This window comes from Ailuropoda melanoleuca, chromosome 13 (genome assembly GCF_002007445.2).
Source record: "Ailuropoda melanoleuca isolate Jingjing chromosome 13, ASM200744v2, whole genome shotgun sequence".
NCBI lineage: Eukaryota > Metazoa > Chordata > Mammalia > Carnivora > Ursidae > Ailuropoda > Ailuropoda melanoleuca.
Window position 1 is genome coordinate 41,260,313 of NC_048230.1, and position 25,820 is coordinate 41,286,132.

At 56.2% G+C, this 25,820-nt stretch overlaps 1 protein-coding gene and 1 long non-coding RNA gene across 6 annotated transcripts in view; both read left to right on the top strand.

Moving 5' to 3' along the window:
- Window positions 1-2,357, top strand: part of SEC14L1 (SEC14 like lipid binding 1) — a 68,384-nt gene extending 66,027 nt beyond the window's left edge. For all 4 annotated transcript variants that reach the window (XM_034641653.1, XM_034641655.1, XM_034641654.1 and 1 more), the window contains one exon: window positions 2,135-2,357. In XM_034641653.1, coding sequence (XP_034497544.1) covers window positions 2,135-2,342 — 208 coding nt within the window. In that variant the 3' untranslated portion in view covers window positions 2,343-2,357. The remainder of the gene's footprint in view (window positions 1-2,134) is intronic.
- A 10,285-nt stretch (window positions 2,358-12,642) lies between these two features.
- On the top strand, window positions 12,643-18,341 carry LOC117795760. Of its 2 annotated transcripts, none has more exons than XR_004619903.1 (3): window positions 12,643-14,291; window positions 16,667-17,248; window positions 17,373-18,341. It is a non-coding gene; the product is annotated as an uncharacterized LOC117795760 (long non-coding RNA). The 2 variants fall into 2 exon arrangements; XR_004619902.1 differs by having other exon boundaries at window positions 12,643-13,957; window positions 14,216-14,291; window positions 16,667-18,341.
- Window positions 18,342-25,820: the final 7,479 nt, after the last annotated feature.

Here is a 25,820-nt window from a genome sequence, read left to right on the forward strand (position 1 = left end):
ACTGACATTCTGGGCGGATAATCCTTTGCTGTGCGAGCTGTCTGGTTCACCGTAGGATGTCCAGTGGTATCCCTGGCCTCTCCCCTCTAGATGCCGGTGGCATCCCCTACTTGTGACACATGTCTCCAGACATTGCTCACTGCCCTCTGGGGGGGTAAGCCATCCCTGGTGAGAATCACAGTTCTAATCCAACACTCTTAGGCCTGGGAGGAAGAAACTGAGGCCCAGAGAGGTTAAGGCATTTGCTCAAAGTAACACAGCGAGTCCATGGTGGTGGAGCTGGGGCTTGACCTCTTGCCCTGGCTCCCAGATTGGTGGTCGGTCCATTGCACACGCAGCAGCAGATGTGACGAGCATGATTTTAACAAAAGGTGTAACTGGACTTCATCTAGGGTCCAGTTCTCCCCTGGAAATCACAGAGATCATGAAAGTGTAGGCAGGACAGAAAGCTAACCTCGTGGGGGTGCAGAGCGCCGAGAGCATTTGAATGCCAGGCCCCGACCCGGACCCTCTCCCGCCTGCTCTTGCACAGAGAACACAGCTTTCCAGTAGGGGAGCCTTGGACATTTGGACGACATCATGAATAGCTCCCCTCCCAGCAATGCCAGCGTTCATACTGGCTGTTTTGTTTAAGCTTCACGGTGGTGCCTTCGTCATCATCGTCATTGAGAAATACTGCAAACTCCAGGTGCATGACAATCCCCTCTTGTGACTTCGGTGGCCCACAGTCTGCTCAGTGAGCACCTTCCCAGGATATCAGAGCGTGTGTTCAGCTGGGTTCGGGGAAAGGCTGTTGAAAGGAACCCCCAGTAAGAATCCTTTCATGATGCCAGATTGTCCTGATTTTGGGTTTAATAAATGAAATTCAGCACGGTGTGGAATTAAAGCACCAACATGTTTATCTGGAGGTGGGGATAGAAGCGGGGTGTGTGTGTGTGTGTGTGTGTGTATGAGTGGGTGTGTGTGTGTGGTGTTTGGCAGGGAAGGGCCAGCACACCCTAAGGACTGAATTTGTCTGTATTAGAACAGAACACATAGATTCACTCACGCATTTGATTTTCCAGGCCTTGAGTTAGTGGCGCTGGCCCACAACATGCAAGTCGGAGGGATGTTACCCTCAAAGGAGCAAACACTGGTTCTATTTTCAGCCTGGTTTCCTGCCTCCCTTAGATGCCATCTGACAGAGCCACGTGGGCGGGGGGTGGTCTTGAATCTGTCCCAGCTCCTCCGGGAGCCCTGGGCTCTGCGGTGTAGGACCCGCCTCTTGACCGCAGGCTGACCGCACGCCGGGCTGCGCGTCTGGCAACCCAGATGCAGGCGGCCCCGGTGCAGCTGATTTTCCTGCCAGGAGCCAGCGAGTGCCTGGGGTCTCCAGTCCTCAGCTCTGGGGGGGCTCTCAGACCTAAAGCTAAGTCTCGGGAGGGTTATTCTCTGGGTGAATCGAGCTCGCATGCGTCGGGCCTGCCACGTCCGTGGAAGAGTTCTAGCACTGTCCGCCGCGGTGAGGACGCAGAGCACGACAGTGATGCCAGGCTGGCTGGGGGCCTTGCAGGCACACCCTCGGAGCTGATCACAGCTGGCTGGAAACTCCAGTGCGCTCGCTGCAGCTGGGACCCTGCGGCTGCTGCCCTGGCCCAGCCCCAGCCCCAGCCCCGCCGGGTGCGCTCGCGGGCTCTCTGTGGGGCCGTGCTGTCGGCCAGCATCCTTTCACAGCCAGTGGAGACGGGTTTGGTGTCAGGGGAAGACAGAGAGGTGGGGGAGCAAACCTCGGCCTGCCCATGCACCCAGTGAGAGCCGGTGGCCGGGGCTCCTCCTGACAAGGGGCTCAGGCTGCCTCGAGGGTCACCGGATATTTGAGAGACAAGCTAATGAACACAGGCGCCGTGTAGAAATCGGCCCTCCACGATGTCTATCGCTGAATTAGATCGGTAAAAATCAGTGACCCTGGCCCCGCAGACCAGCACTCCCTCCTGGAGACACAGCCCTTGACTGGGGATTTCGCGTTATGCCCTGGCCAGCGCCAGGCGTGCTCACCCCCCAGCACCTCTGGGCCTCCAGGTAGATGCACGGCCCCCGTGTTGAGGTTGGGCTAACAGTTGCACCCACGATCCTCTGTCCTTACGTCTGGTTTCAGGGATGGCTGTCTCGGGGACAGCTCACTGTGCCTCCTTTTGTGGACAAGGACGCCGCGGTGGCCAAGGAGGACCCACGGACCGAGCAGGCCGCTATGCTGGTCACCGTCACTGGGAACCTCCCAATCCAGTGACTTCTGTCAGAGGCAACAGCTTATCAACACTTCCTGGCAAGGCTCCCACACCTCCAGACCTTTGGGAACCGACTGAGAGGCTCTGCGACAGAAATGGCTCGGGGGGGAGCCCACACTGCATGGCACTGTGCCCCAGAAGACTCTGCCAGCCTTAAATCACAGCTTCCTTCCAGAAACAGAGAAAATCCTCCCCAGGAGACTGGAGGTGAGTCAGGGCCCAGGCCCGGTCTGCAGGAGCATGTGATTGAAGGAACGCCTCGAACTTGGCCGGAAGCCTCAGCAAGTGGACGGCAGCCTGGCCTTCCATCAGGTGCAGTAAAGGGATGAAGACAGCTGAGGTCCTGGGGTGGGGAGCTCTTGCCCAGGGACAGTGGCCTCCCCACAGTTTCAGAATCCTCTGGGCCGGTCCAGGGCCTGGGTCCTGTCTGTGTCATCCCAGGTCACCCCGGGAAGCTTCTGCGGTGGGACGCGTGCATCTGAGAGGGTGCCCCCCAGGGTCCTCAAGGGCTCTGTCCTCTGACGAGCACCCACATGGAATTTCTAAGCCAGCCACTCCCCTCCCCCCTGGGGGAGAGCCACAAATTTCTTTTTATTGTTGCTGTTGTGCATTTATTCTGGGCCCCACATCCTCTGCGTGATCCGTGCTTGGTTTTTATTAAGTTTGAAAACTATTATGTGAAATTTCAAACACAGGGAAAGGTACAGAGTAACATTATGAATGCCTCCATATTCATCACCTATATTTAACAATCACTAACACTCTGACATACTTGCTTCATTCTGGAAAAATCTAAATCATTTTAAAGTAAATTACTGTCTTTGTGACATTTCCACTTAAAGTATATCTTCAACACGGGGACGTTTTTCTACTTCATGTAAGGCCATTATCACAATCCACAAATCTAACCATGATTCCCTGATGTCATTTAACGCCCAGTCTATATTCGGGTCCGTCAGTTACCCCCAAAGGTCTCTCACAGCTGGCTGTTCAAACCAGGACCTGATGAAGGACAGGGCCTTGCCCTTGATCAAGCGTCTCCTGTCTCTTGTCGTCTGGAGCAAGAACACCCCCCTTTGGTTTTTATGACATGGACCTTCGAAGAGACTGGGCCGAGTGACTTGAGAGTGTCCCCCTTTGAGATTTGTCTGATCCTTTCTGCTTGCTGTCCCTTGCTTTGTCACTGTGTGTTGCCAGGAATAGGATGTTAGATTTGACCGAGGTGTGAATAGAAGACCTTTGGCGGGAGTGTCTGACGGCTGATGCGTCGCACGTTGGGAGGATTCCAGACCTCAGGCCAACCTGTTTACGATGTCCTATCAACTTGGTTCCTTAAGAACCCACTTCAGGCGTTTGTGTCCCTGGGGGTTTAACCTAATCAGAGCAGTGAGACTGGGCGGTGGCAGGGCAGGGAACCCAGCCAGACCATCAAGATCCAGCGTGGAGTGCTGGGGGCAAGGGGAGAGGCGGCACCCAGGAGGGAATGTGGAGGGCCCAAGGCCAGAGGGGTCTGTGCAAGGGAGGGACGGGCAGCTAAGCTCTGCAGAGTTCAGGGCAGGTGGGGAGGTGGGGGCTGAGACAGCACAACACAAGGAGGAAAACAAGGTTTTCCTCTCAGCCCATCCCAGGTCATGATTTTCTAGCTGTGAGGTCTTGGGGAGACAAATTTCTCGGAAGCTCATGCCCCTTCTCTGCAAAACGGAGACAACAGTACTCCCAGCCCGGCACTGAGGTGGGAGGTCACCCCTGCCGATGCCCAGTCTCTTGTACAAACTGGGCTTGCGAGCAGCGACACACACCCGCCCATCGGTTTAGTCTCCTTGAACGCCGCCTCTCCTGCCCCCCCACCCCCGCCAGAGCAAGTCAGGCTTGTCCCTGCCCCAGGGCCTTTGCACCTGCCACCTCCCCATCTGCGGTATTCTCTCCCAGGTCTTGACATTGCTGTCCCTTCTCTGACTACCTGATCTAAATGGTACCGCCCATCCAGGCACTTTGGCACTCTCCTCCTAAGTGACCCAGGTGTCTGTCCCCACCAAACTCATGCCGCATGAGAGCGGGAGCCTTATACGCTGTGTTCAGTGCTATGGCTCCAGAGTCCAGAAGAATGTCCGACAGGTGGGAGCAGCTAAATGAGGGAACGACTGCAGGTAGACGGTCGAGGTCCTTAGGTGAGTGAGAAGGCTGTGGGGGCAGGGGGCTGGGTCTTCAGGCCTTCCAGGGGTCTTGGGGCTGCAGACCGTGTGGTCCAGAGGGCTGGCTTGGGTAGGTGAGGTCAGAGTCCCAGCCCGCCGCCCGGCCGTGGGCCCCGAGTGAGCCTCTCACGGGCCCGTGAAGCCAAGCAGTGCAGGGCGTCTTGCTCTGAAGGTGAAGCCCGGAAGACACTTCAGCCGCAGGGGTGCACGCAGAGGGCAAGGCACGGCAGCCTCTGTGACCCCACCCGACCTGCCGTGCGCCCAGATAATGACCGATGCAGCATGTTTCCCATGGTGTTGACGTGCCAGCTCCTGCAATGAGCGGGGGTGCAGATCTGCTTCTGTCGCTGGGACCCCTGACAGAGGGCCGTGCTGGCCACGAGGAGAAGAGGCTTGGGGACCCCCAATCGGCTGGCTGCTCAGGCCGGGCCTGGGCCTCGGGCTCCCCCCCCCACCGCGCTTCTGTCACCAGCGCTCAGCAAGGCAGGGCGGGAAGGACATTTGGTGGGGGCAACGGCCAGTCAGGGGGCTGGGAGGTGACTCACCATGTGACATTGGAGCCTGTAGGACCGGTCACTGCAGGGTGTAGAAACGAAAAGCCCAGAAACAGCACATCTGGGTGGTGTCTAGAGAAAGGATACTTCTTCGAGGCCAGCGTCTGGAGTGTGAGGGCTTCCAGCTAAGCCCTGCACACCCTGGCCCCCAGGATGGCACGAGACGGTGTGTATGGAAGGGACACACGTGGAACCTCCGGGGGCCGCAGGTTCTCTGCGCCCATTCGAGCCATGAAGTGTAGACTGCGGGCCACCGGCACCGGTGGAGCCCTGGTGTGAGGAGCCGGCCTGGTGGCCCCTGGGGGCTGGGCCTCTCCTGGCACCTACTGCATTTGGGGGCGGCTATGGATGAATGAATGCCTCTCAGGGTCCAGTGAGATCCTGCAGGCAATGCTGCCCCTTAGGCATCATCGTCAGGGCTGGGACGTGGGGGGAGGAGGTGGTGAGAGCACCTGTGGTCCCAGGAGCCCAGAGACCACACTGCCCCGGGCTGTGCAGGACTGAGAACCTCCCGACCGCCAGCAAGGCTCTGGTCGGCGGGGCGCAGTGGCTGGCCCACGGCCCAGGCAGGACTGGAGGGTGGCCGGGGCGACTCACCTGTGGCTCCCTGTCTGCAGAGGCCAAGATTGCAGCCCCCAGGCCGAACCAGGGTGGAAGGGACCTCCCAGGGTGTCTGACTCTGTCCCAAGTTCCCCTCTCCAGCCCTGGTCTTAAGCTGCTCTCAGATGTAGGTACAGCACTCACCTCTCCGTGTGCACGGCACAGGAGCCAGCCAGCGTGCACTTGCACGCCCAGAGCCCTCGCTTCTCCTCCCCCGCCTTCCCTGCCGCCACCACCAGCCTTCAGGCTGGGGCGCATGTGTCTGTATGTGTGCACATGTATGCACGCGTGTGTGCATATGCACATCTGTGTGTGCATGTGTCTGTGCATGCGCGTGCACCCATGCGTCTAAACGTGTGTGCACATGTGCACGTGTCTGCATGTGTGTGGGTGCATGTGTGTCTCCACCCCCTGTCCCAGCCGCCTGAGTGTTCCAGCTCCACCCTCTGGGAGCTGCCCGACCAAGTTCCCATGGACCACAGCGCCACCTGGTGGAATGCAGGCAGTGGGCCGTCCAGACCTGTCCTGAGGGAGGGTGAGGGGCACCTGGTCCTTCCCCCTGGGCTTGTGACATCCCGGGAATCCCCGAAGGAGGGACTGAGGCCCGGAGACGGGGCAGCATGGGTAGGGGTCTAACACCTGGAGCTGGGCTTGGGATGTTCAGTGGATGCTCCCTCCAGGACCGGTCCTTACTGAGCCTCATTCCATCAGGTGGGGGGTTGCTGCCCTGCAGCCCTCACACAGTCAGGCAGCCAGGGCTGTTCCTTCTCTGGCTTAAAGATGGGAAACAGGCCCAGAGAAGTTGCAGCCGGTAAGTGGAGGGCCTGGCATTCTGGCCCAGGCTGGTTGTCTCCAGTCACCTGTGGCCATCTCTGCTTTGGCTAACCTGAGGATCTTCACTTAGACACCACCTCTTCCAGGAAGCCTTCCCTGACCCCTCCACATGAGGGTGGGTACTCCCGCTCCGTGCTCAGCCAGCAACCTGTACTACTCATTTTAGTTCTTGCCAGGTTGGTTACCTGGCTCGGGTTCCCCTCCCCCTTCCCCAGTCCGTGAGCTCCTTAAGGGGTCATTTGTGCCTTGTTCACCTGCCTTGTGTGATGACCTAAACCTTTAACTGCACAACTTTTAGTTATGACGGTCAGAGAGCTATGAAGAAGGGGTGAGGTCAAAGGGTGTACCAAAAGCCCATCTTGGCCCCGCCAGCCTGGATCCGATGCCACCTGTGCTCTCCCGGGACCCTGTCGCCACCCCCCATGTAAGCCCCAAACCGCGCTGTCGTCTTTATGTCACTGTTTCTGGGTCCATCCGGGCTGGATGGGGCAGGGAGGCCGTCACCATGGTCACCTCTGCTCCCCGCGCCATGTCCGCCCGCGTCTCTGCTTGGCGTGAGGCCGCCTCCTCCACGTTCGCGGGCGGTGGCGCGCGGTTCCCTCTGGACGCCCCACGCTTCAGCGCACTGTACGTTTATTTTCACTCGGCTCCATGCTTCCACTCCCGTCAAGCCTTCCTCTTTGACCCCAGATTATCTAGAAGTGTGTTGTTTAATTTCCAAGTGTTTAGAGATTTCCTCGTTGTCTCTCTGCTGTGGATTTTCAGTTTGATACTATTATGGTCAGAGAACGTGTTCTGCATGATTGCAGTGGTAAAAAACGTGTTGAGGTTTATTTGGGCGCCCAGGACAGGTGGATCTTGGTGAGTGTTCCTTGGGCACTTGATAAAAATGTGTCTTGGCTCCGTGGGTGAAGCGTCTGCCTTTGGCTCAGGTCATGATCTCCGGGTCCTGAGATCGAGCCCCGCCTGGGGCTCCCTGCTCAGTGGGGAGCCTGCTTCTCCCTCTCCCTCTGCTCCTGCTCTCTCTGTCTGTCAAATAGACAAATAAAATCTTTAGGAAAAAAATGTGTCTTCTCCTGTCGGTTGGAATCTTCTGGATCTGCAGGTGGGATCCCCGGGGGGATTGGGCCGTCAGACCCAACACAGCCTCGCTGATTTTCGGTCGATCCCTCCATCAGTTGCTGGGGGGTGTGTGTTGAGATCCCCAGATGGACCCGTGGGTCCGTTTCTCCTCTCAGCTCTGCTGTTTTCTGCTTCATGAATCTTGAGGCCATGCTGCGTGGTGCACACGCAGTCTTGGGATTACCGTGTCCCTGGTGAATTCATCTTTTTATCATCATGTAACGTCCCTCTTGGTCTCTGGTAATTTGCTCTGCTCTGAAGCCGACTTTATTTCATATGAATGTAGCCACTCATGCTTTAAAAAAAATCGTTGGCATGCATGTCTTTTTTCCATTCTTCTTACTTTCAGTCCTCCGGTGTCGCTGGGTTTGAGGTGAGGGTCATAAGCAGCGTCCGGCTGGGTCCCGTTTTTTTCCGCCCTGACAGTCCCTGCCTTTCGCGAGCGGCCGGGACCACATACTTGCATGTAAGGCTTACGGCGCCGTCTTAGTGCGTGAGGGGTTTTGGGTGTGTTTCCGGTGTGTCAGCTTCTCTTTCTCTGCTTCTCTTTCCTTGCGCACCGGTGGCAATATTTTTGGACCCATGTCGATGGTTTATGGTGTGTCTGAGAGTTTTGCGTGCGTTCCCATGCAAATCTGGGGATGGCCACACGCACCACGTATCACCAGTGCCCTAGTGTTTCAGGGGAACTTACGCACCTCCATCCATGGGGTCCCGCTCCCCTCCCCCCTTTCAAGTGTCCAGAGCGTCAGCCCTATAACTTTGGTGCCACCACACCCGATTCAGAAAACCCACGAGGAGGGAAGTCTGTTGCTCGTAGCGCGGTTCTGGTCTTTGCCTTCTTCCTGATTCCTTCCTGAGGCTCGAGATTCCTTCTTTTATTATTTCCCTTCTGTTTGAAGAACTTCCTCTAGCCGTTCTTTAAGGCTACGTCTGCTAATATTCCTTTCGTTTTCCTCCATCAGAGGATGTCTTGATTTCCCCGTCATTCCTGAAGGTGCTTCCGCCAGGTCGAAGGCTGCCAGTTCGCAGCTCTGTTTCCTTCAGCACCCTTGCAGGCCGCGCTCCCAGGCCCGGGCTGATCCAGAGCAGGCCAGGCGCTGCTGAGGGCGCCGAAGGCCCGGGGGCCTGGTGCCGCTCGGTGGGAGTGGACCTCTGGCTCGCGGGGGCAGAGAGCACCCCCTGGGCCCATGCATCGGTGGGGGGGCCTTCCCTTGGCTCTGGGTGTCTCTGGATGAGTAAGGGGAGCCCTTGCCTGGCCACTTCTTGTCGGGGGACCCCCAGTCCATCCCCCAGCTGGTTCTGTCTGGCAGGCCTGGTGTTTTGTGAGCCTCTCTTAGCAGAGAGGGGCAGGAAGAGACGCTTTGACACCATCTTTTCCAGACCTGAAGTCCCCAATTATGTGACTGAGTGACTGAGTGTCTGTTTGAAGGAAAGCAGTGAACACAGGGCCCTGCGAAAAGCAGGGTAAGTGCCTCACTCTGGAGCCGTGAGGTCTGGGCTGGACGACAGGGCCAGCCAGCTCCCATGACAGCCCCTCAGCCTAACAGCCCCACAGCCAGGGTGGTCAGGAGCGCGGTCGGGAGCGGCTGCCCCGGCCACCCCCCTTCCCACGGCGTCCACAGGGCCCACCGTGCATCTACCCTCCACTGAAAGGCATGGGCCGGGGGACCGACAGCCAACCGCTGCCCAGCTACGGGATGCCGTGAGACGGGGAGAGAGGAGAAGCCCCAGCGGAGACGCCTAGAAAACAGACCCCACGGTGGGACCGCTGCCACCCCCGCTGCCAGTCACCCCTGCGACTGGAGGGGTTTGTAGGGATGGATGTGCCAGCCCTTCGGAGTGGCCTCCTGAGACAAAAGGTCCTCCTTCTCTGCCCCAGACAACCATTCCCTGCTGCCCTGGGGCCGAGCCTGGTGACTGGGCAGCAAGTGGGGGCGGGGGCCGCACACATCCAGAGGGCTCTGTGGACATCCTGGGCCGCTGTCTTCCAGGCCATAGGCTGGAGGCCTAGGAAATTAGGAGCTCTGCGTGCTTCTCTGTTCCAGAGGAGAGGGCTGCTATCTTTCCGAATCCGTCAGGCCCCCCCCCCTCCTCTCCCCACCACTGATCCCTGTGTAAGCCCTTCTGTGGGGCAGCCGGGGAGGCTCACAGGGCAACTTTTGGGGGATGAGGGCAAGAAGAAAGGGAGACTGCAAGAGGCCCATTCTTTTCCTTTCTATTCCATCTATTTCCATAGAAAGTGCCTTTCTGCAGCTGCTCTGTGCTGCCAGGAAGGCGGGAGTGGGATGGGGGGCGCACAGGGGAGTCGGACCCGCTCAGCCCTTGAAGAGCTCCGCTGGCCCAGGACGAGGTGGGCCCGGCTTCTGGTCCTGCCCCAGGCAGCGGCTGCAGAAGGCTGGAAGGTTTCAGATGCTCGCCCAGGTCTCAGCACAGGGCCAGCCTCTCTCTGTCGGCACCTTCCCTGGGCCAGGAGGGCTGGTCCCACCCCCAGGCCTGTCAGCTGCCCCCTCCGGCATCTTTCCTGCTGGGGCCTGTCTGTGGCTCCCCAGGCAGAGGCCGTGTTCCCGCCCCAGGCCTCTGGCATTGTCGGAGGCTCTGCTCTGCTCCCCTTCCTTCAACATGGGCGGCCTTCCCCGCCAGGCACCCACCGTTCCACGGAAGCCTGTAATTTCCAAGGGCTGAGTCACCGCTGGCTGGCTAGACGGGTCAGCATGCCGCCGGCCCAGGGCACTGAAGTGAGCTACCCGGGCCTGTGCCCTGAGGTTAGGTGCCCAGGGACCGATTTCCAGGAAGCCTTGCCTGTGAATAAGTCTTAAAATGCAAAGGGCAAGGCGGAGAGTAACCACACCTTGATTCCCTCACCCCACCCATGTCAGGAGCCTCTGGGCTCCCTCTGACTAGGTTCCAGCATGTCCAACGGGCTCTCCCTGACGTTCTGGGGTTTTGGAGGAAGCCTGCACATTACAGAGAGGGTGCTGGACATACCCATGCAGAATAGTCCAGCAGAGGGCTACAGGAGAGCCAGAGAGAGGTGTGCTGCCTGGCATGGAGTTTAGGCTAACCCACTGAGCAGCTGTGTGACCTTGAACAGGTGGCTTCACCTCTCTGTGCTTACACTCCTCATCTGTGGATGGGACTGTGATGGGGCTTCAGTGAGTCAGTGCAGGGAAAGCACACGGGGCAGGCTGGAGAGGATGCTAGAATCTGGAAGTGGGGTTGGCGGGGGGCAAGGTTTCGGACCAGAGGTGGGGAGCGGGACGGGGAGGAGTGTGGACGGGAGCTTTGAATGGGGTGTGACACTGAAGTTTTGGTTTAGGTCAGTCTGGTTATTTTATTTTATTTTTTAAAGATTTTATTTATTTATTTGACAGAGAGAGACAGCCAGCGAGAGAGGGAACACAAGCAGGGGGAGTGGGAGAGGAAGAAGCAGGCTCCCAGCGGAAGAGCCTGACGTCGGGCTCGATCCCAGGACTCCAGGATCACGCCCTGAGCCGAAGGCAGACGCTTAATGACTGAGCCATCCAGGCGCCCCTAGGCTGGTTATTTTAATATGTGACAGTGAGAGCAGAAGAGCAAGGACGAGGTGGTTCTCAGGGCTGAGGATGAATGAGGTTGGTGAAACGCCTGACTTGTTAACGAGGGGAGGGTGGCGGGGGTGCCAGAGGGGGACAAAGATGACCCACTGAGCTTGGCCCCTGCAGGGAGCTGATTACTCTCCCCAGGGCAGGAACTCCAGCCTGCAGAGGAGGCCGCCATCCCTCCGGTGCCCTCCCTCTCCCACGTCCCCGTCCCCATCCCCCCCACCCCATCCTCTCCTGCCCCCACCAGCTCCCATCCCACCACCTCCATCCCCTCCCCTCCTCTGTCTCTACCTCCACATCTGTACCACCGCTGCCCTGTTTCATTTCCTGCACCAGCCCCCGTTCACCACCCCAGCTGTTTCCTGACCTTGCCGTGCTGCTCCCTGAAAGGCACCCGTCCAAACCATCTCCTCACTGGAAAAGTCAGAGCAGCCCCAGCGCCTGCCCCGGCCACACCCGGCATCCTGGAAAAAGGCCCTCAGCTCCTCTTTGCCCCGCTGGGGGCTCCTGACCCGAGGTGGGGGGTGCACTGTTGATGAGTAACTGGTTGCGATGCCAGGCGGGAGGGTGTCCCCCAGAAGGCGCACCTTTCCCTGGGAGCCAGGCCCAGTGCTGGGTCCTTTCTCAGTTCTTGAGGCCACCTTGCTGGGCAGGATTGCCATCCCATTGGACGGATGAAGCACGGAGACGCGGAGACGTCAGCAGCCCCTCTGAGCTCCCGGGTCCCCTGTGCAGAGGCCCGGACGGGGGCTGTCCTTCACTTGCACTCAGCCTCTGTCCCCGAGCAACCACAGCCCCCCGAGCGATCGGCACCCCGAAGCCGGCGGTCGAGCCACGGGCAGAAATTGGCCATCCCGGGTCTGGGGCGTTATTGCGCTAACCTGCACATCGCATCTGAGTGCTGCGGGAGCTGAACCTCAGCCCACACACGCGGGAGGCCCAGAGCAAGCCCACTGCCTCAGTGTCTTCAGAGCTGTCCCCAAGCCCCCAACTTGCTTTCGCCGGAAATCCCTGTCATTCGGGATTCCTGCCTTCCCCCCCCCCTCGCTGTAACCCGCCACGGTGGGTTGGGCCGAGGTCCCAGGCCTCACACGTAGGCCCCTGGTCACGGCTGTGCCTTGGTCCCGCCAAGATGCCCACTATGGCAACCTCGGGGTCCTTTCTGACGCTTGGCTCTGCATCTGAGCCTCACTGGGGCACGGGGATCCCCAAGGACCCCAGGCCACCTTCCCAGGGTACCCTACAGCTGTTCCCTCCAGGTGTGTCAGGCCAGCCCCTGCTGACCTCCCACCGACCTCCATCCTCTTGGCTGCCCGTGGGGTGTCCTGTTTCTCCCTCACTCTCTCTCAAGGCACCCCTCCCTGTTGCACTCCCACCCCCCACCGTGCAGCCAGCAGAACTCTTCTTTTTTTTTTAAAAGATTTTATTTATTTATTCGACAGAGATAGAGACAGCCAGCGAGAGAGGGAACACAAGCAGGGGGAGTGGGAGAGGAAGAAGCAGGCTCATAGCGGAGGAGCCTGATATGGAGCCCGATCCCACAACGCCGGGATCACGCCCTGAGCTGAAGGCAGACGCTTAACCGCTGTGCCACCCAGGCGCCCCAGCAGAACTCTTCTTGACGGGCAGGAGGGAGCACCTTCTTCCATCAGCTTCTGTTTGACGCCCTGCCCCCAACCCCTGACACCTTAGGATCGGGGTTTGGGGAACTACAGGGAGAAACTGTAAATTAAGGTCCTACACTATCTTCCCCACGCAGGGGCCCTTCAGCAGCCCTGGTGGTCTCTGGGGGCTGTTGGAATGTTCCCTCTTGGGGGGTGGTAAGGTGATTTAGTCCAGTTACAGGATTGCCCAGATTGGTCCCTCTGGGGCCCTTCAGCCTCTGGTGTGTTTGGTGTTTGCCCAGGTGCTGGAAGAGGTCCCCCGGGGCCGGGAGGGGATGCACGGGGTAAACTTGGGAGTGGAGGGAAAGCAGATCTCAGCTCCTTTACCGTTAAATGGGCATTTATGGAAATGAACTGCCACCGAGAGGACAGCCTGCACAAGCATCTCTTTCTTTTTTTTTTTTTTTTAAGATTTTATTTATTCATGTGACAGAGAGACAGCCATAGAGAGAGGGAGCACAGCAGGGAAGTGGGAGAGGAAGAAGCAGGCTCCCAGCGGAGGAGCCCGATGTGGGACTCTATCCCAGAACGCCGGGATCACGCCTTGAGCCGAAGGCAGACGCTTAACGACTGAGCCACCCAGGTGCCACACGAGCATCTCTTTCTATCCAGAAGGAGCATCCCGCCCCGTGCACGGTCCTGACCCGCCGTCGGCGAGTTTGCAGGACATCCTGGGAGCCGCGGCAGCTGGTGCAAGATGAGGACGGGGCTACCAGCTCCGAGTGCTCACCGGGTGGACAGTGAATCGGGGTCTTTTTTTTTTTATTGTGGTAAAATACACATAACACAAAATTTACCGCCTTAACCGCTTCCCAGCGTCCCGTTACGGGGCAGCGACACTGTGGTGTAGCCCTCACCACCGTCCGTCTCCGAGCCCTTCCATCTTGCAAAACTGCGACTGTCCCGAAGGAAATCCTCACCCCCCAGCCCCTGGCCCCCACCGCCCCACTGTCTCAAGGAATCCAACTGCTCTAGGGACTTCAGTCTTGCGGGGTCTGTCCTTGTGGTCCTTTTAAAGGTGGGCTTCCTGTGTGAGGTTCCCAAGTCCATCTTCCCGACTCTTCACTCACCTGCTCAGAGCCAGGAAGGACCCTGGTTCCCGGGCCCCAGACCAGAGCCTGCCAGGATCACTGAATTGCACAGGTAGGACTTGGGAAGAGGGTGTATTTCGGGGCCCCTGAATGAACACAGGAAGGATGATTTACTTTGGGGCACCTGGGGGGCTCAGTTGATGAAGCGTCTGACTCTTGATTTTGGCTCAGGTCCTGATCTCAGGGTCATGGGATCAAGCCCTGCATGGGGCTCAGCGCTCAGTAGGGAGCCTGCTTGAGATTCTCTCTCCCTCTGCCCCTCCCCCCACATGCTCTTTCTCTAAAATAAATAAATAAATCTTAAAAACAGATGAAATATTTCAAGCATCAGAAAAATGGAGAGCTGTACAACAAACACCTGTCGACACTGCCCAGCGCGAGCAAAGGTGAGCATCCCGCCATGTGTGATTCCGACCCCCCTTCCCTCTCTCCCAGTAGACGCTAACAACACAATGTTACACATAAAATTGAAAGCCCCTCTGTACCCCCGGGACCCCATTCTTCCTCCTTCCCCAGAGCTAACTGCTGTCCTAATGTCTTTGTATTTATAATTTTATACTTTCTTTTTTACTTGTGTAAATATCTGTAAGCAACATCTAGAATTGTGTGCGCTAACTTTCCTGTTCACATCATTCTATGTAACTGGCTTATTTGGACTTTCCTCTGCCATTCGATTTTATGGTTTTATTTACCACGTCTCCCTGTCTCCTCTTCCTCTCTTCTGTTGGACTGAGAAGGGTTTCCTCATTCTTTTACTTTTTCTTTTTTTTTTTAAGATTTTCTTTAAAAAAAAAAAGATTTTATTTATTCATTTGACAGAGAGAGAGCACAAGCAGGGGGAGCAGCAGGCAGAGGGAGAGGGAGAAGCAGGCTCCCCAGGGATCCCAGGACCTGAGCAGAAGGCAGACGCTTCACTGACTGAGCCACCCAGGCGCCCCTGCGTTCACCCTGGTTTCTTGCAGCCTCTCTTCCCCCCTGGCCTGACCTTCCTTTTTGCTTAAGTTCACCCTTTGGTACATTTTCAGGGATGGTTTGTGGGAAGGGAGCTCTTTCTTAGACTTTGCGTGTTGGGAATGTGCTTTGTTCTCCTGTTGAGCAAGAACTCAGCTGGCTCCACAATTGTAGGATGGCAGCTGGGTTCCTTCAGCCTTGGACGGGTTGCTCCAGACTACGAGAAACCTGCTCAATTCTCCTTTCTCTGTGGATGATCTTTTTGTCTCTGATAGCATTTCACACTGGACGCTGCGTCCGCGGCTATGCCACAAGTTTGCCGTGAAGTCTCTGATTACGAACGGGTGTTCATCTCTCACAGCACGTCTCTGTTTTAGTTTTTGAGAGTTTTCAGAAGTTATGTCTTAGAACATTATTTTTTGTATCATTGCTTCTCTTCTCTTCTTCTGAAGCCCCTGTGAGATACATTCTGGAACTCCTTGATCCGTGCTCTGTGTTTCTTACCTGTAACCTCTTGTTCTTATCTGCTTCATTTGTTTATTTCTGGGCCACATTCTCGGTGGTATCTGCCAACTACCTTGTTCCTCAGCGTGTCCAACAACATGTATTCTGTCTGTCGAGCTTTAGTTTCAATAACCATCCTTCTCACTTCCGGGGTCGCCAGCTGATTCCTTATCATGACTGTGTGATTTTGTTTCATTTAAGCTGGTTTTGCTTTCATACTTTTTTATTTTCTTTGATGTTTCTTTGATGTTCCTAAACTCTTTTATTTGAAAATCATTTTCAGGGGCATCTGGGTGGCTCAGCTGGTTAAGCATCTGACTCTTGCTTTCGGCTCAGGTCATGATTTCGGGGCCTCAGCGTGGAGCCTGCTTGGGATTCTCTCTCTCCCTCTCCCTCTCCCTGTGCCGCCCCCGCCACATGTGCTCACTATCAATCAACAAATAAATAAGATGTATGAAGATCATTTTCAGACTCCACTATTATTTCCACTTCCCCGGGACTGACTTCACATCTGCTCCGTTGATCTTCCTGATTGTCTTTATCGGCTTTAGCTTTGCCCATGTTTTGGGGATCCGGTTTGTAGGTTCGGTGTTTCTTTCTCTCTCTGTTGAGTTGATGTTTCTGCCTCTCCAATCTCTTCCCCCGTGCAGAACGATGAAGCTGTTTGTTGTTGGCTCGGAGTGGCCACCTCCTGGAGGGGTGTTGGGTACCCAGCTGCTGCGTCCCTGGGTGTCATGGCTCAGAAACTACGGTTGCTCCCTTACACTTCTCCAGGCACATGGCTGGGAGCCCTGCCCCAGGCCCCGCATGGCACAGCCCCAGCCCCCGTCTCCTTTCAGTGTCTGTTACATGGACATGGGGATCTTAGGTTTTCTTCCAACTATGACTTTTATGTTTCTCTTTTTATAGTTTATCTGCCTTTGCTATATGAGATGACTTGGAAAATGAACTTAAAGTGCCATCTATTTTTTTAAGCTTTAAATATTTCCTTTTATTGTAAATCCATTAAAGGTAGAAAACCAGTGTAAATTTTCAGTTTCCTGGAATGTAATGGGATTGAAGGTTAACTTTAAAAAATGAAACCGCATCAAGCTGACCCAAATGTGAGCTCAGCTACACAGTTTTTTCCTCCACAGCGGCGGGCTCTGCCAGCTTCGTGCAGGCCACGGGTAATAAATTTGTGTGCCCCTTTCAAAGCTGGAGGCAATAATATCTCCTTGCAAGACAAATGGGGTAAGCTTCTCTCTGTTGGAAGTCTCTGCTAATTGAACTTAATTTTTTTAGAAACTATTTTATTGAATTACAGCATGACATGGCAAAGGGCACACATCCTAAGTGAGCCACGTGATGAGTGTCTGCACGTGGATGGACCAGGGTGGCCTCCATCCAATCTTGAGCAAGCCTGTGGCCTTGGGAAGGTCATGCTCTCCATTCCATGGGTAAGGAAATGAAAGAGCAGAGAGGGTAAGTGCTTTTTCCAAGGTTCCCAGCTAGGAAGAGACAGAACAGGGAGGGCACAGCCAGGCCCCAGGGTCCCACATTCGGGGACAGCTCTGAGAGGCTGACGCCACCGCGCCAGTGACGGGGTTGGGGGCAGGGAGCATTTGCACAGGAAAGGAAAATTTCAGAAGAAAGACCAGTCCTTTGAACATCTTAGACTTTTACAAAAGAGAAAAAAAGCGAACAAAAACAAGAAACCCACCTCTTTGCATTGTTCTCATTTGTCTCATTTTTCTTCTGAGTGGAAGCCTGGTGTCTGGGCACCCCGACTTGGAGGGGGGGTCAAAGCTCCTCTCCAGGACTGCCAGCCTGGGTCCGGGGGCTGAGGCCAGAGTTTCCAGATTTAGCAAGTAAAAATATAGGATGCACAGTTACATGCTAATTTCAGGTAAACAATAATTTTTTTAAAGTATACCTTCATGTCTTAAATACTACGTGGGACATCGTTATACTACAAAAATTATTTGCTGCTTACCTGGAAGTTCAAGTCTCACCGGGCATTCTGTGTTCAGGCCTGCAACTTCGCCGAGGGATGTTTGCAGAGCATGGGGCTGAGCGGAGTGTGGCCAGAGCGCCAAAGAGTGCCCCCCCCACCCGCTCGGTGACCCGCGGCACCTGCAGCCGCAGCCCCTGGCAGGCCCTGTATTTATTTATGCTTTTAATGAAAGCAAATCCAGCCTCACCGACTCTGGAGAACTGTAACATGATGACTCTTGTGAGAAGTGGACACACCTGGCTTTTCCCAGCCTGCCGGCCCCACGGGCCGCTTCACACGCCGCCGTCGGATGTTCACGGAGCCCCTCTGCACACGGCACTGAGGGAGGGAGGGCCGCCCCTGCCCCCACTCACTCACCGTCCACCTGGGGGTGTGGGAGCGCCACTGTTCTACCCCAGCCCCACAACAGCCCAGGGAGGTGCTGTTCTCGCCATGGGACAGGTGAGGAAACTGAGGCACAGAGATTTAGGATCGTGCAGAAGCTCACGAGGCTGATATGTAGCAGCGCTGGGATGGCCACCTGGGGTCTCCCTCCACCAGACGGCTGGTTTGAGCCCAGGGGGCACTTTGGAAAGCTCCACCGCCAGGCCTCCTGAGCGAACAGGACTGGTGCGGGGCCTGGTGGGAGCTCTGAAAGCTGCCGGTGGGCAGAGGTGATCTGGCTTCTCCCTGCAGCAAAGGTCAGGGGAAGCCACCGCACCCCCACCCCCTGCACAGGAGGGGGAGGGGGAGGGGGGAGGAGGAGGAGGAACAACTTGGGGTCCCCAGGCTGCAGGGCATGCTGGGGGCATGGGGGGGCATGAGCGGAAGTGCAGAGCTGGGATGTGCTCCTGGGTCAATAGAGGGCTGAGCTCCAAATGGGGGCTTGCCTCGGGCTTTCCTATCCACGATGCTGGGGATACCCCTTCCCCTGAGCCAAAAGCACAGGTGCGATGTCCGCGAGGATGCCAGTCCCTTTCCCGCCTCAGCCCAGGGCCTGGCGGTTTTCCCATCAGAAAGCTCCTCCTGGCTCCTCCTCCTGGAGGGCATTGGAGGGGAGAGGAGCGGGCAAGGCCAGCAGGAAGTGACAAGGGCAAAGGGGAGCAGGCCAGGGTCAAGGCACCTTCATTTGCAGCTGATGTTGGAGCCTGGCGGACTTGCCTGGCTGTCCGATGGGCGCCCCGCCCCGCCCCCACCGAGCTACAAGCATCCTTTCCCAGAGGATGTCTCACGGAAACGCAAGTCACTTGTCACCAAAGAGTCCTGGTTTTCTAAGCTGGGGAAAGTGTTGTGTACTCTAACTCTTGTGGGAGCCTCCCAGCATCTACGAGCACGTTAAAGGCTCTGAGAAGTCCCACAGCAAAATGCTGCCCAGTTAGTTTTGTTTGATGTAAGTGTGGTCACTTTGTGATCTCAGAGCCCTTCTCCGTATAACGAGGAACCCTGAGATCATCGTGGAACGTGTCCTGGAGACAGACAGTGGCTGCAGAGGGACTGTGGCTGCTCCCCGGTGTCCCGAGAATGTTTCCCGAGAGAGGTGTGGGGAGTGGAAGTGTCACTGGGATCCGCGGTGCTCAGGGTAATCTTCCAGAAGGGCCGCCTCCCTCAGAGCGCCTTCTCTGAGGAAGCGCTCGGCCTGAGTCCAGGACGGATCTCTCCTCGCCGACGCTCAGCCACTGTTTGAGGCCCGACCTGGAAGAACGGCAGATTCGGACTCAGGACTTTGTGGCCTCGGGAGCAGCTGGGCTTCGTGGGGAGGGAGATCCTAGCGTGCTGGCACTGGGTGACCTCGGACTCCGTGTCCCGTAGTCTGTAGAATGGGCTCACGGGAAAACCACCCACTGAAGCGAAGGTTAAAGTCACTCTGAAAGTCGGCGGTCCGGACTGCCCAACGGTGGAGAAAACCTTGCTTGAGGTCCTGATAACGATGAGTTTGATTGTACAAGAACCCAACATCGGACAAAGAGCCTGGGAAAGTATACCAGCATCGACCTCAAAGACAGGTGTCTACGCACGGAGATAAGACTGACCACTGATGCGAGCCTGTCCGAGGACAGCAACATACGTTTATCATGGAAAACACAGAAAAATACAAAGAAGAAACCAATTCACCCATAATCCCATGACAGGTGGGCACTGCTGTTAGCTTCCGGAATAGCATTTCCTATATTTTAATATTTTTCTTTTACTATATGCGTCATGTTTGTTTTCCAGACAAGATCTCTGTGTACATACGGCCCTTGCAGCCTTCTTTTTGTTTTTTAAATAAAGTCTGTGCCCCATGAGGGACTCGAACTTACAACCCTGAGATCAAGAGTCACACACGCCACTGCACCGACTGAGCCCAGCCCACATCCTTCATTTCTCAAAAAAATTTACTGAGGTGAAAATCACATAAAATAAAATAAACATTTAAGGCGAGCAAATCGGTGGCATTTAATGCATTCCCGGTGTGCAACCAGCACCCCATCTAATTCCAGAACTTTTCCGGAGTCTTCCTTTGGCACCAGCCGAAGCTGGGCGTACTCTTCCACCAAAGAAAGGGGCTGTTCCTTTTTGTTAATGGTGTTACTGAACACTGGCTTTAGTTCCCTGCACTGCTGGCAGGCTGCCGAGAAGGTCCAGGGCACACCTGTTGTCCGTGTGTCTGTCTGTTCCCCTGCCGCCGCCCAGCAGACTCTGGGAGGGATCCTGACAGCAAGACCCACCTCTGATGGCCAACGCAGATGCCACCGCCCAGCCAATGGCCCCCCCGTGGATGCTTGGAAGCCTCCCCCACACGACACATCGCGCCTGCAGCTCAGCCTGTCCTCTGTCCCTCCTTCGTCTCTCTGAGCCATTCCTGATGCAGCCAATCCCCAGGCCCAGGTGACTTTACTCTGCGGCTCCTTTCTGATGCTCTGCAATTTCTCTCTTTGCATCTCACCCCCGCCCCCCACCATCATCCTGGCCTGGAACACTGCCTTAGGCTCCCCCTGGACTCTGGCCCCCTGTCGCTTGCAGTCCATCTAGAGCTGCGGTTTCAGAGTGCCAGTCTGCTCATGCCAGCCCCACTCCTTCCTCTTGGAACCTTTCCATGACCTCCCATTTTTTTTAGGACAAAGGTCTGATGTGCCTGTAAGGCCTGCTTCCTCCACCATCTCTCCAGCTTCTCTGGGCTCAAGCCTCCTGCATCCTCCTCCGGTTCCTTGCAGGGGCCACATTTCCTGCCACCACAGGGCCTTTGCACAGGCTGTTCTCGGCCTGTCGTCTCCTTCCCTTCCATTTCTCCTGGCTAATCCTTGCTCATCTTTCTGACCTCAGCCGAGTCTCCCCCTCCTACAAGAAGCCCTCCCTGACCCCAGAGCAGATGTGAAGCTCTTAGTGTATACTCTGATTGCACCTTCTACGCTGGTTTGGTTAATGTCTGTTTTCCCAACCCAACTAGAAGCATTAGAGGGAAGGGGCCGTAATGAGTAATCAAGAAATATATGTTGAATCAGCCCATGGACAACAATGTAATTAAGAGGACAAAGCTCCCGACACATATTTGCTAAAGTGCTTTCTGGACAGGCGGGAACAGTGTACACGCCCACATTGCCTATGTGGGTGTCAGAGTAGCCACACCTTTACCGTAAATTCTGCCCACGCAGCAAGGCCTCTGTCATCTGACAAGTTCGAGCTCAGGGACGGCACAAGCTGGAGAACAGTCAGCAGCGGACATGCTGAGCCCAGCGGAAGAAGCGAAGATAGTCACACACCAGTGCGACCAGGCTCTGCTCGGGACAGAGGACAGGAGCAATCCCCCTGGAGCCGAGTCTGACCCCTCGGGCCTGGGAACATGGGTGGGATGCCCAGGGAAAGGACTAGCAAGACGTTGACAGAAGACAGAGAAGAAAAGGGGAGCAGAGGCGGCAGAGCTCAGAAGCGGAGGCACGGGTGGCGGCTGGAGCTGAGGCCTCAGGCTGCAGATGACGCGGGAGGCACAGCGTGGGCAGCACGCGAAGGCTCCCCTCGCTGACACCTGGGCTGGGAAGACCCAGAGCCCAGGACTGCCGACCGGATCGCCACCGGTGCCTCCCTGGGCCAGGCTGCGTCTCCGATGGTCCCAAAGACGTCTGCCTCCCAGTGTTCGGGGCGGCCACCTCCGTGATCCGATCGCGAGATCACGGTTTCTGCCTTTCCAGCGGACTGTCTTCCCTTGATGGACATGTTGCCATGTGGGGAGTCCCACATGTCAGGAAGCTCGGTTCGACCCGGCGGGAAACTGAGGCCTTCAGTCTAAGAGCCTCCAAGGACCTAAATTCTGACAACCACATGGACTTGTATGTGGTCCTTCCCTGTTGGACCTTCAGAGGAACCCCCACCCCAGCCGCCCCTTAACGACCAGCTACGTGAGACCCTCTACGGCCCAGAGCCCAGCCAAGCCACGCACATATTCCTGACCCACAGAAGCCACGGGATGTTAAACCCGTGTCATTTTAAGCCACTACGTTTGTGACAATTTGTTATGCAGTTAACCAATACACTCCCGTGTGCCTTGGCTTCCTCATCACACAGAAGTCTGGAGTGGCTCAAGTGGAAGGGTTACAGTTAAACAAGCCCTCCCACATTCAAAGGGAGGGGACACGGGGAGGAACACCAAGGTCACAGCGTGGAAGGGGGACGGAGCCAGTGCCGTGGCCGTTTTGGGAAATACGCTCAGACACAGCCCATCCTTGGGCCACAGCCACTCACAGGCTCGCACAAGCAAAGTACACTCACCCACCCCTGCGACCCCTGCCGTCTGCCCACGTGCCCTGGGCCCAGGCTCCAGGTGCTGGATCCGCCTAGTCATTGAGGCTACCTGGTGTAGATGGGACTCCGGGGGAGGGCGCCTCCAGTCCTACGCCCCCTGCCTGGGGCTGTTCTCTGAGTCATGCTTCCTCTTTCGTAAGAAAACAGAGTTTGCAACTGAATAGCTTTCTCAGCGCGCTTCCTCCCTTTAAAAGGCTGAGAGCCCAGAAGCCTCCTTTTCATGTTGCCGGATCTTTATTCCGTCTGGTCCAAACCCAATTCCTTTAACTTTTAAAAAGATGCGTAGACTTTGTGTGTGAAGAGTCGTTTTAGGGTTAGAGGGAAGGGGAGCAGAAGGCACAGAGCGCTCCCATGGACCCCACCCCGCCCCCGGCATCCCCTCTTCCTCACATCTCGCGTCAGAGTGCACCTGTGTCACAACGGATGCGCCGATATCGATACGTGATTGTTAACTGAAGTCCACAGTTCCCATTAGGGCTCACTCTCGGTGCCCACGCCAGGGGTTTGGACAAATTCGCAATGACAAGGATCAGCCACGGCGGTAGCCCACACAACCCTAAAAATCCCCTGTGCTCCACCTGTCCGTCCCTCCCTCCCTCCTGTCTACCCCACGGCAGCCCCTGATTACTGTCGCCATAGTTCGGCCTCTTCCAGAATGTCCTTTGGCTGGAATCATACTGTGTGGAGCCTTTTCAGATGGCTGCCTTCACCCAGCACCACAGAACTTCTTGACATAAGCCCATCTCTGCCTCGTGTGAGGATGGGAGAAGCCCCTGGAAGGCCACCCCTTTAACAGAGAGGGTCTGCAAGGCAAGACCCTTGGAGTGCCTGTCTGTCCGAAACAGCTCACGAAGCACCTTTACGTTTTTCCCTGAGGTCTTTCAAGGATCTCACAGTCACAGTCTGGACTCTTTGTTCTCAGGCCCTTTCTTACTTTGAGAACCCTTTGCTGGCTGCAGAGACGGTTCTGGCTTTTCCCATTTCCTCCCAATTCCACTTGAAACTCAGATTTAGTTCATCTTTCTCCTTTTTCATTTTATGATAGGCAGAGACTTCTGGCTCTGCCAGGAAAGCCCCTTAGGTAGACGTCAGGTTTGGTCTGTTTTCTAGGCCACGGCAGGCACCAGCTTTGCTAAGCTTTCTGCCACGGCTTGGTGAAGGCTTCCTGTCCCCAGGGGCAATAGCATGCTTTTTTTTTTTTTTAAGATTTTATTTATGTATTTGAGAGAGAGAGAGAGCACACCCGAGTGAGAGGGGGAGAGGCAGAGGGAGAAGCAGGCTTCCGCTGAGCAGGGAGCCTGATGTAGGACTTGATCTCAGGACCTTGGGATCATGATCTGAGCCAAAGGCAGATGCTTCACCAACAGAGCCACCCAGGCACCCCCAATAGCACTTTCTTTACTCCCCGCCCCGGGGTCTCGCCAACCTCCTGCAAGGCTCTCAGGCTTCTGCCCACTGCCCACTCCCAGCCAGTGCTGCACGTCTCAGGGTTTAGTGACAGAAACAAGTGAGGCACTTAACGGACTTTGTTTTTCTTTCTTTTATTTTTTATGGGGGAGGGGCAGAGGGAAAGGGAGAATCTTAAGTGGGTTCCCGCCTGACACGGGGCTTGATCTCAAGACCCTGAGATCATGACCTGAGCCGAAATCAAGAGTCGGTGGCTTAATCAACTTAGCCCCCAGGTGCCTCTGTACGTTGCTTTCTAATCCATCCGTTTGCCTCGCAAGCTACATGTGATACTGTCATTACATTCACAGGAGCAGAAACCGAGACTCAGGGACGTCCTATGGCTTGTCACAAGCCACACAACAAGTGAGGGAGCTGAGTGTTGGAAAGGATTTTTAAAAGGTGGCCAGCACAGGGGCCTGGGGACATTTGGTGAAGAAGCAACACAGCAGTATATGGGTCGGGAACCGTTCAAGGTGTCATTTAAGAAGATCTTGAGCCATGAGACAGTCTGGCACCTTCTATTAAGGCTGGTGATTTTGTGGTACGCTTTATCAGAGAGCTGTCCGTATAAGGAATGAAAATAAAAGTTTTGTGCGTAGACAATTAACCTTCATGCATCTCGAAAGTCACGCACCTGTACGGAACACCTCACCGCCCACCTTCCCTGCCTCCCTCTCGTCCTCCCTCCAGAGTCACGAGAATGCTAGATGCCCAATGTCACCACAGCACAGGTGTTCCCGGCTCCCGGGTGCGCGGGTATGTGTGGATTATGACCCACAGGCAGAAAGGTGAGCGTCGAGCGAGCGGCCGACCAACCGAGAACATCCCGCGGTCCCCCGCGACTCCAGGGTCCATCTGCTGGAGCATGACCAGCACCGGGGGTCTCTGACCTGAGCGGGATAAAGGAACAAAGCCAACAGCTCGACAGGCTCTTGAGAGGTAGTTGGGCTCTGGGAACCGGAGGCCTCGGTGTCAGGGCTGTACCGTGCATACTGGCACAATCCGAGCAAAGCTTGACCAGAGTGGAATTTGCACACGTGGCAATTAGGGGTGTTGTACTAGTGCAAGTGACAACTGCGGGTGTGTGTACGGTGTGCGGCCGTCGGAGAATCTACCGACAGCTGCTCGCGATTCATCTATAGTCCCAGGCCTAGGGCTGCTCCCCTCCTTCACACCCCTGCCCTGCCTCGGCCTCCCATCCCTAGATAAGGAGCAGGAGGCTGGCCGGGGCAGAGTCCAGTGTCTCCTCTGGTCCAGCTGACTCTAACTAGGGGTTGGGGAAGGTCACCTGGCCGGACAAGACTTCTTAAGAAGAGGAGCAGGTGGCAAGGACTCAGCCACCGAGCCACACATACCTCAGTTCTCATTGACACGAGTTTCCCACTCTGGCAGGAAATAAAAATGCTTCTTGGACCCCCATGGAAAGTGAAGGAGGAGAGGGAAAGAGAGCGTTGGTGAAGCTAAGCCTACTTTCTCCTGTGCTGTTTGGGACGGCGGCCAGGAGCAGGCAGCATTGAGCCCTCGCTGAGAAGCTGCGTGGAGCTCCTCCCCCACTGCCGTCTTCACCTGGGGGCCTGGGCGGGCAAATCTGGCAGGGCTGGCCGGGTGCGTGCGTCTCTGAGTGCTCGTGATACATCGTGCCTCAGGCTTCGCCACTCCCTTCCCTCTGCCTGGAACAGCCTGCCTCCCCCAACCTTGGCTACCTGGCAGATTCCTACTCATTCTTTAAAACCTTGCTTTGGCACCACCTTAATAAAACTCTGGCATCACCCTCTAGACAAAATGCATCACTTTCTCCTCTGTACGTTAAAAAAAGTTTTATTACGGAAAATTTCCTTAAGGATACAAAAGCAGAGAGAATTCTGAACTTTTGCCGGGGAACGCACACTCTCATCACTGCCTGTATTACGCTGGCCGGAAAGTCCGTGCGTGTGCTCTTCAGAGCCCCGCACAGTACTTGGCACATAGCGGATAAATGTTTCTCAGATGGAACAGAAATGAGCTGAAACAACGCCCCCATTTTACAGATGCGGAAACCGAGCCTCCCCCACCCCCGCTCATCAGAGGAGTCGAGGCCCTCTGTTCTTTTGACTACTAGACAGGTAGACAGGTACCCGGTCCACCCAGTCCTGCCCTGGGCAACTAAGCGGGAGTCGGGCTCCGCCCCTCCCCCCCCCGGGGGCTGGCCCGCTATGCCACCGCCTCCCGCCGTGGCCCGCGCGCGCGGCCGCTCCCCGCGCTCCCTCCTCCCCCCTCCCCC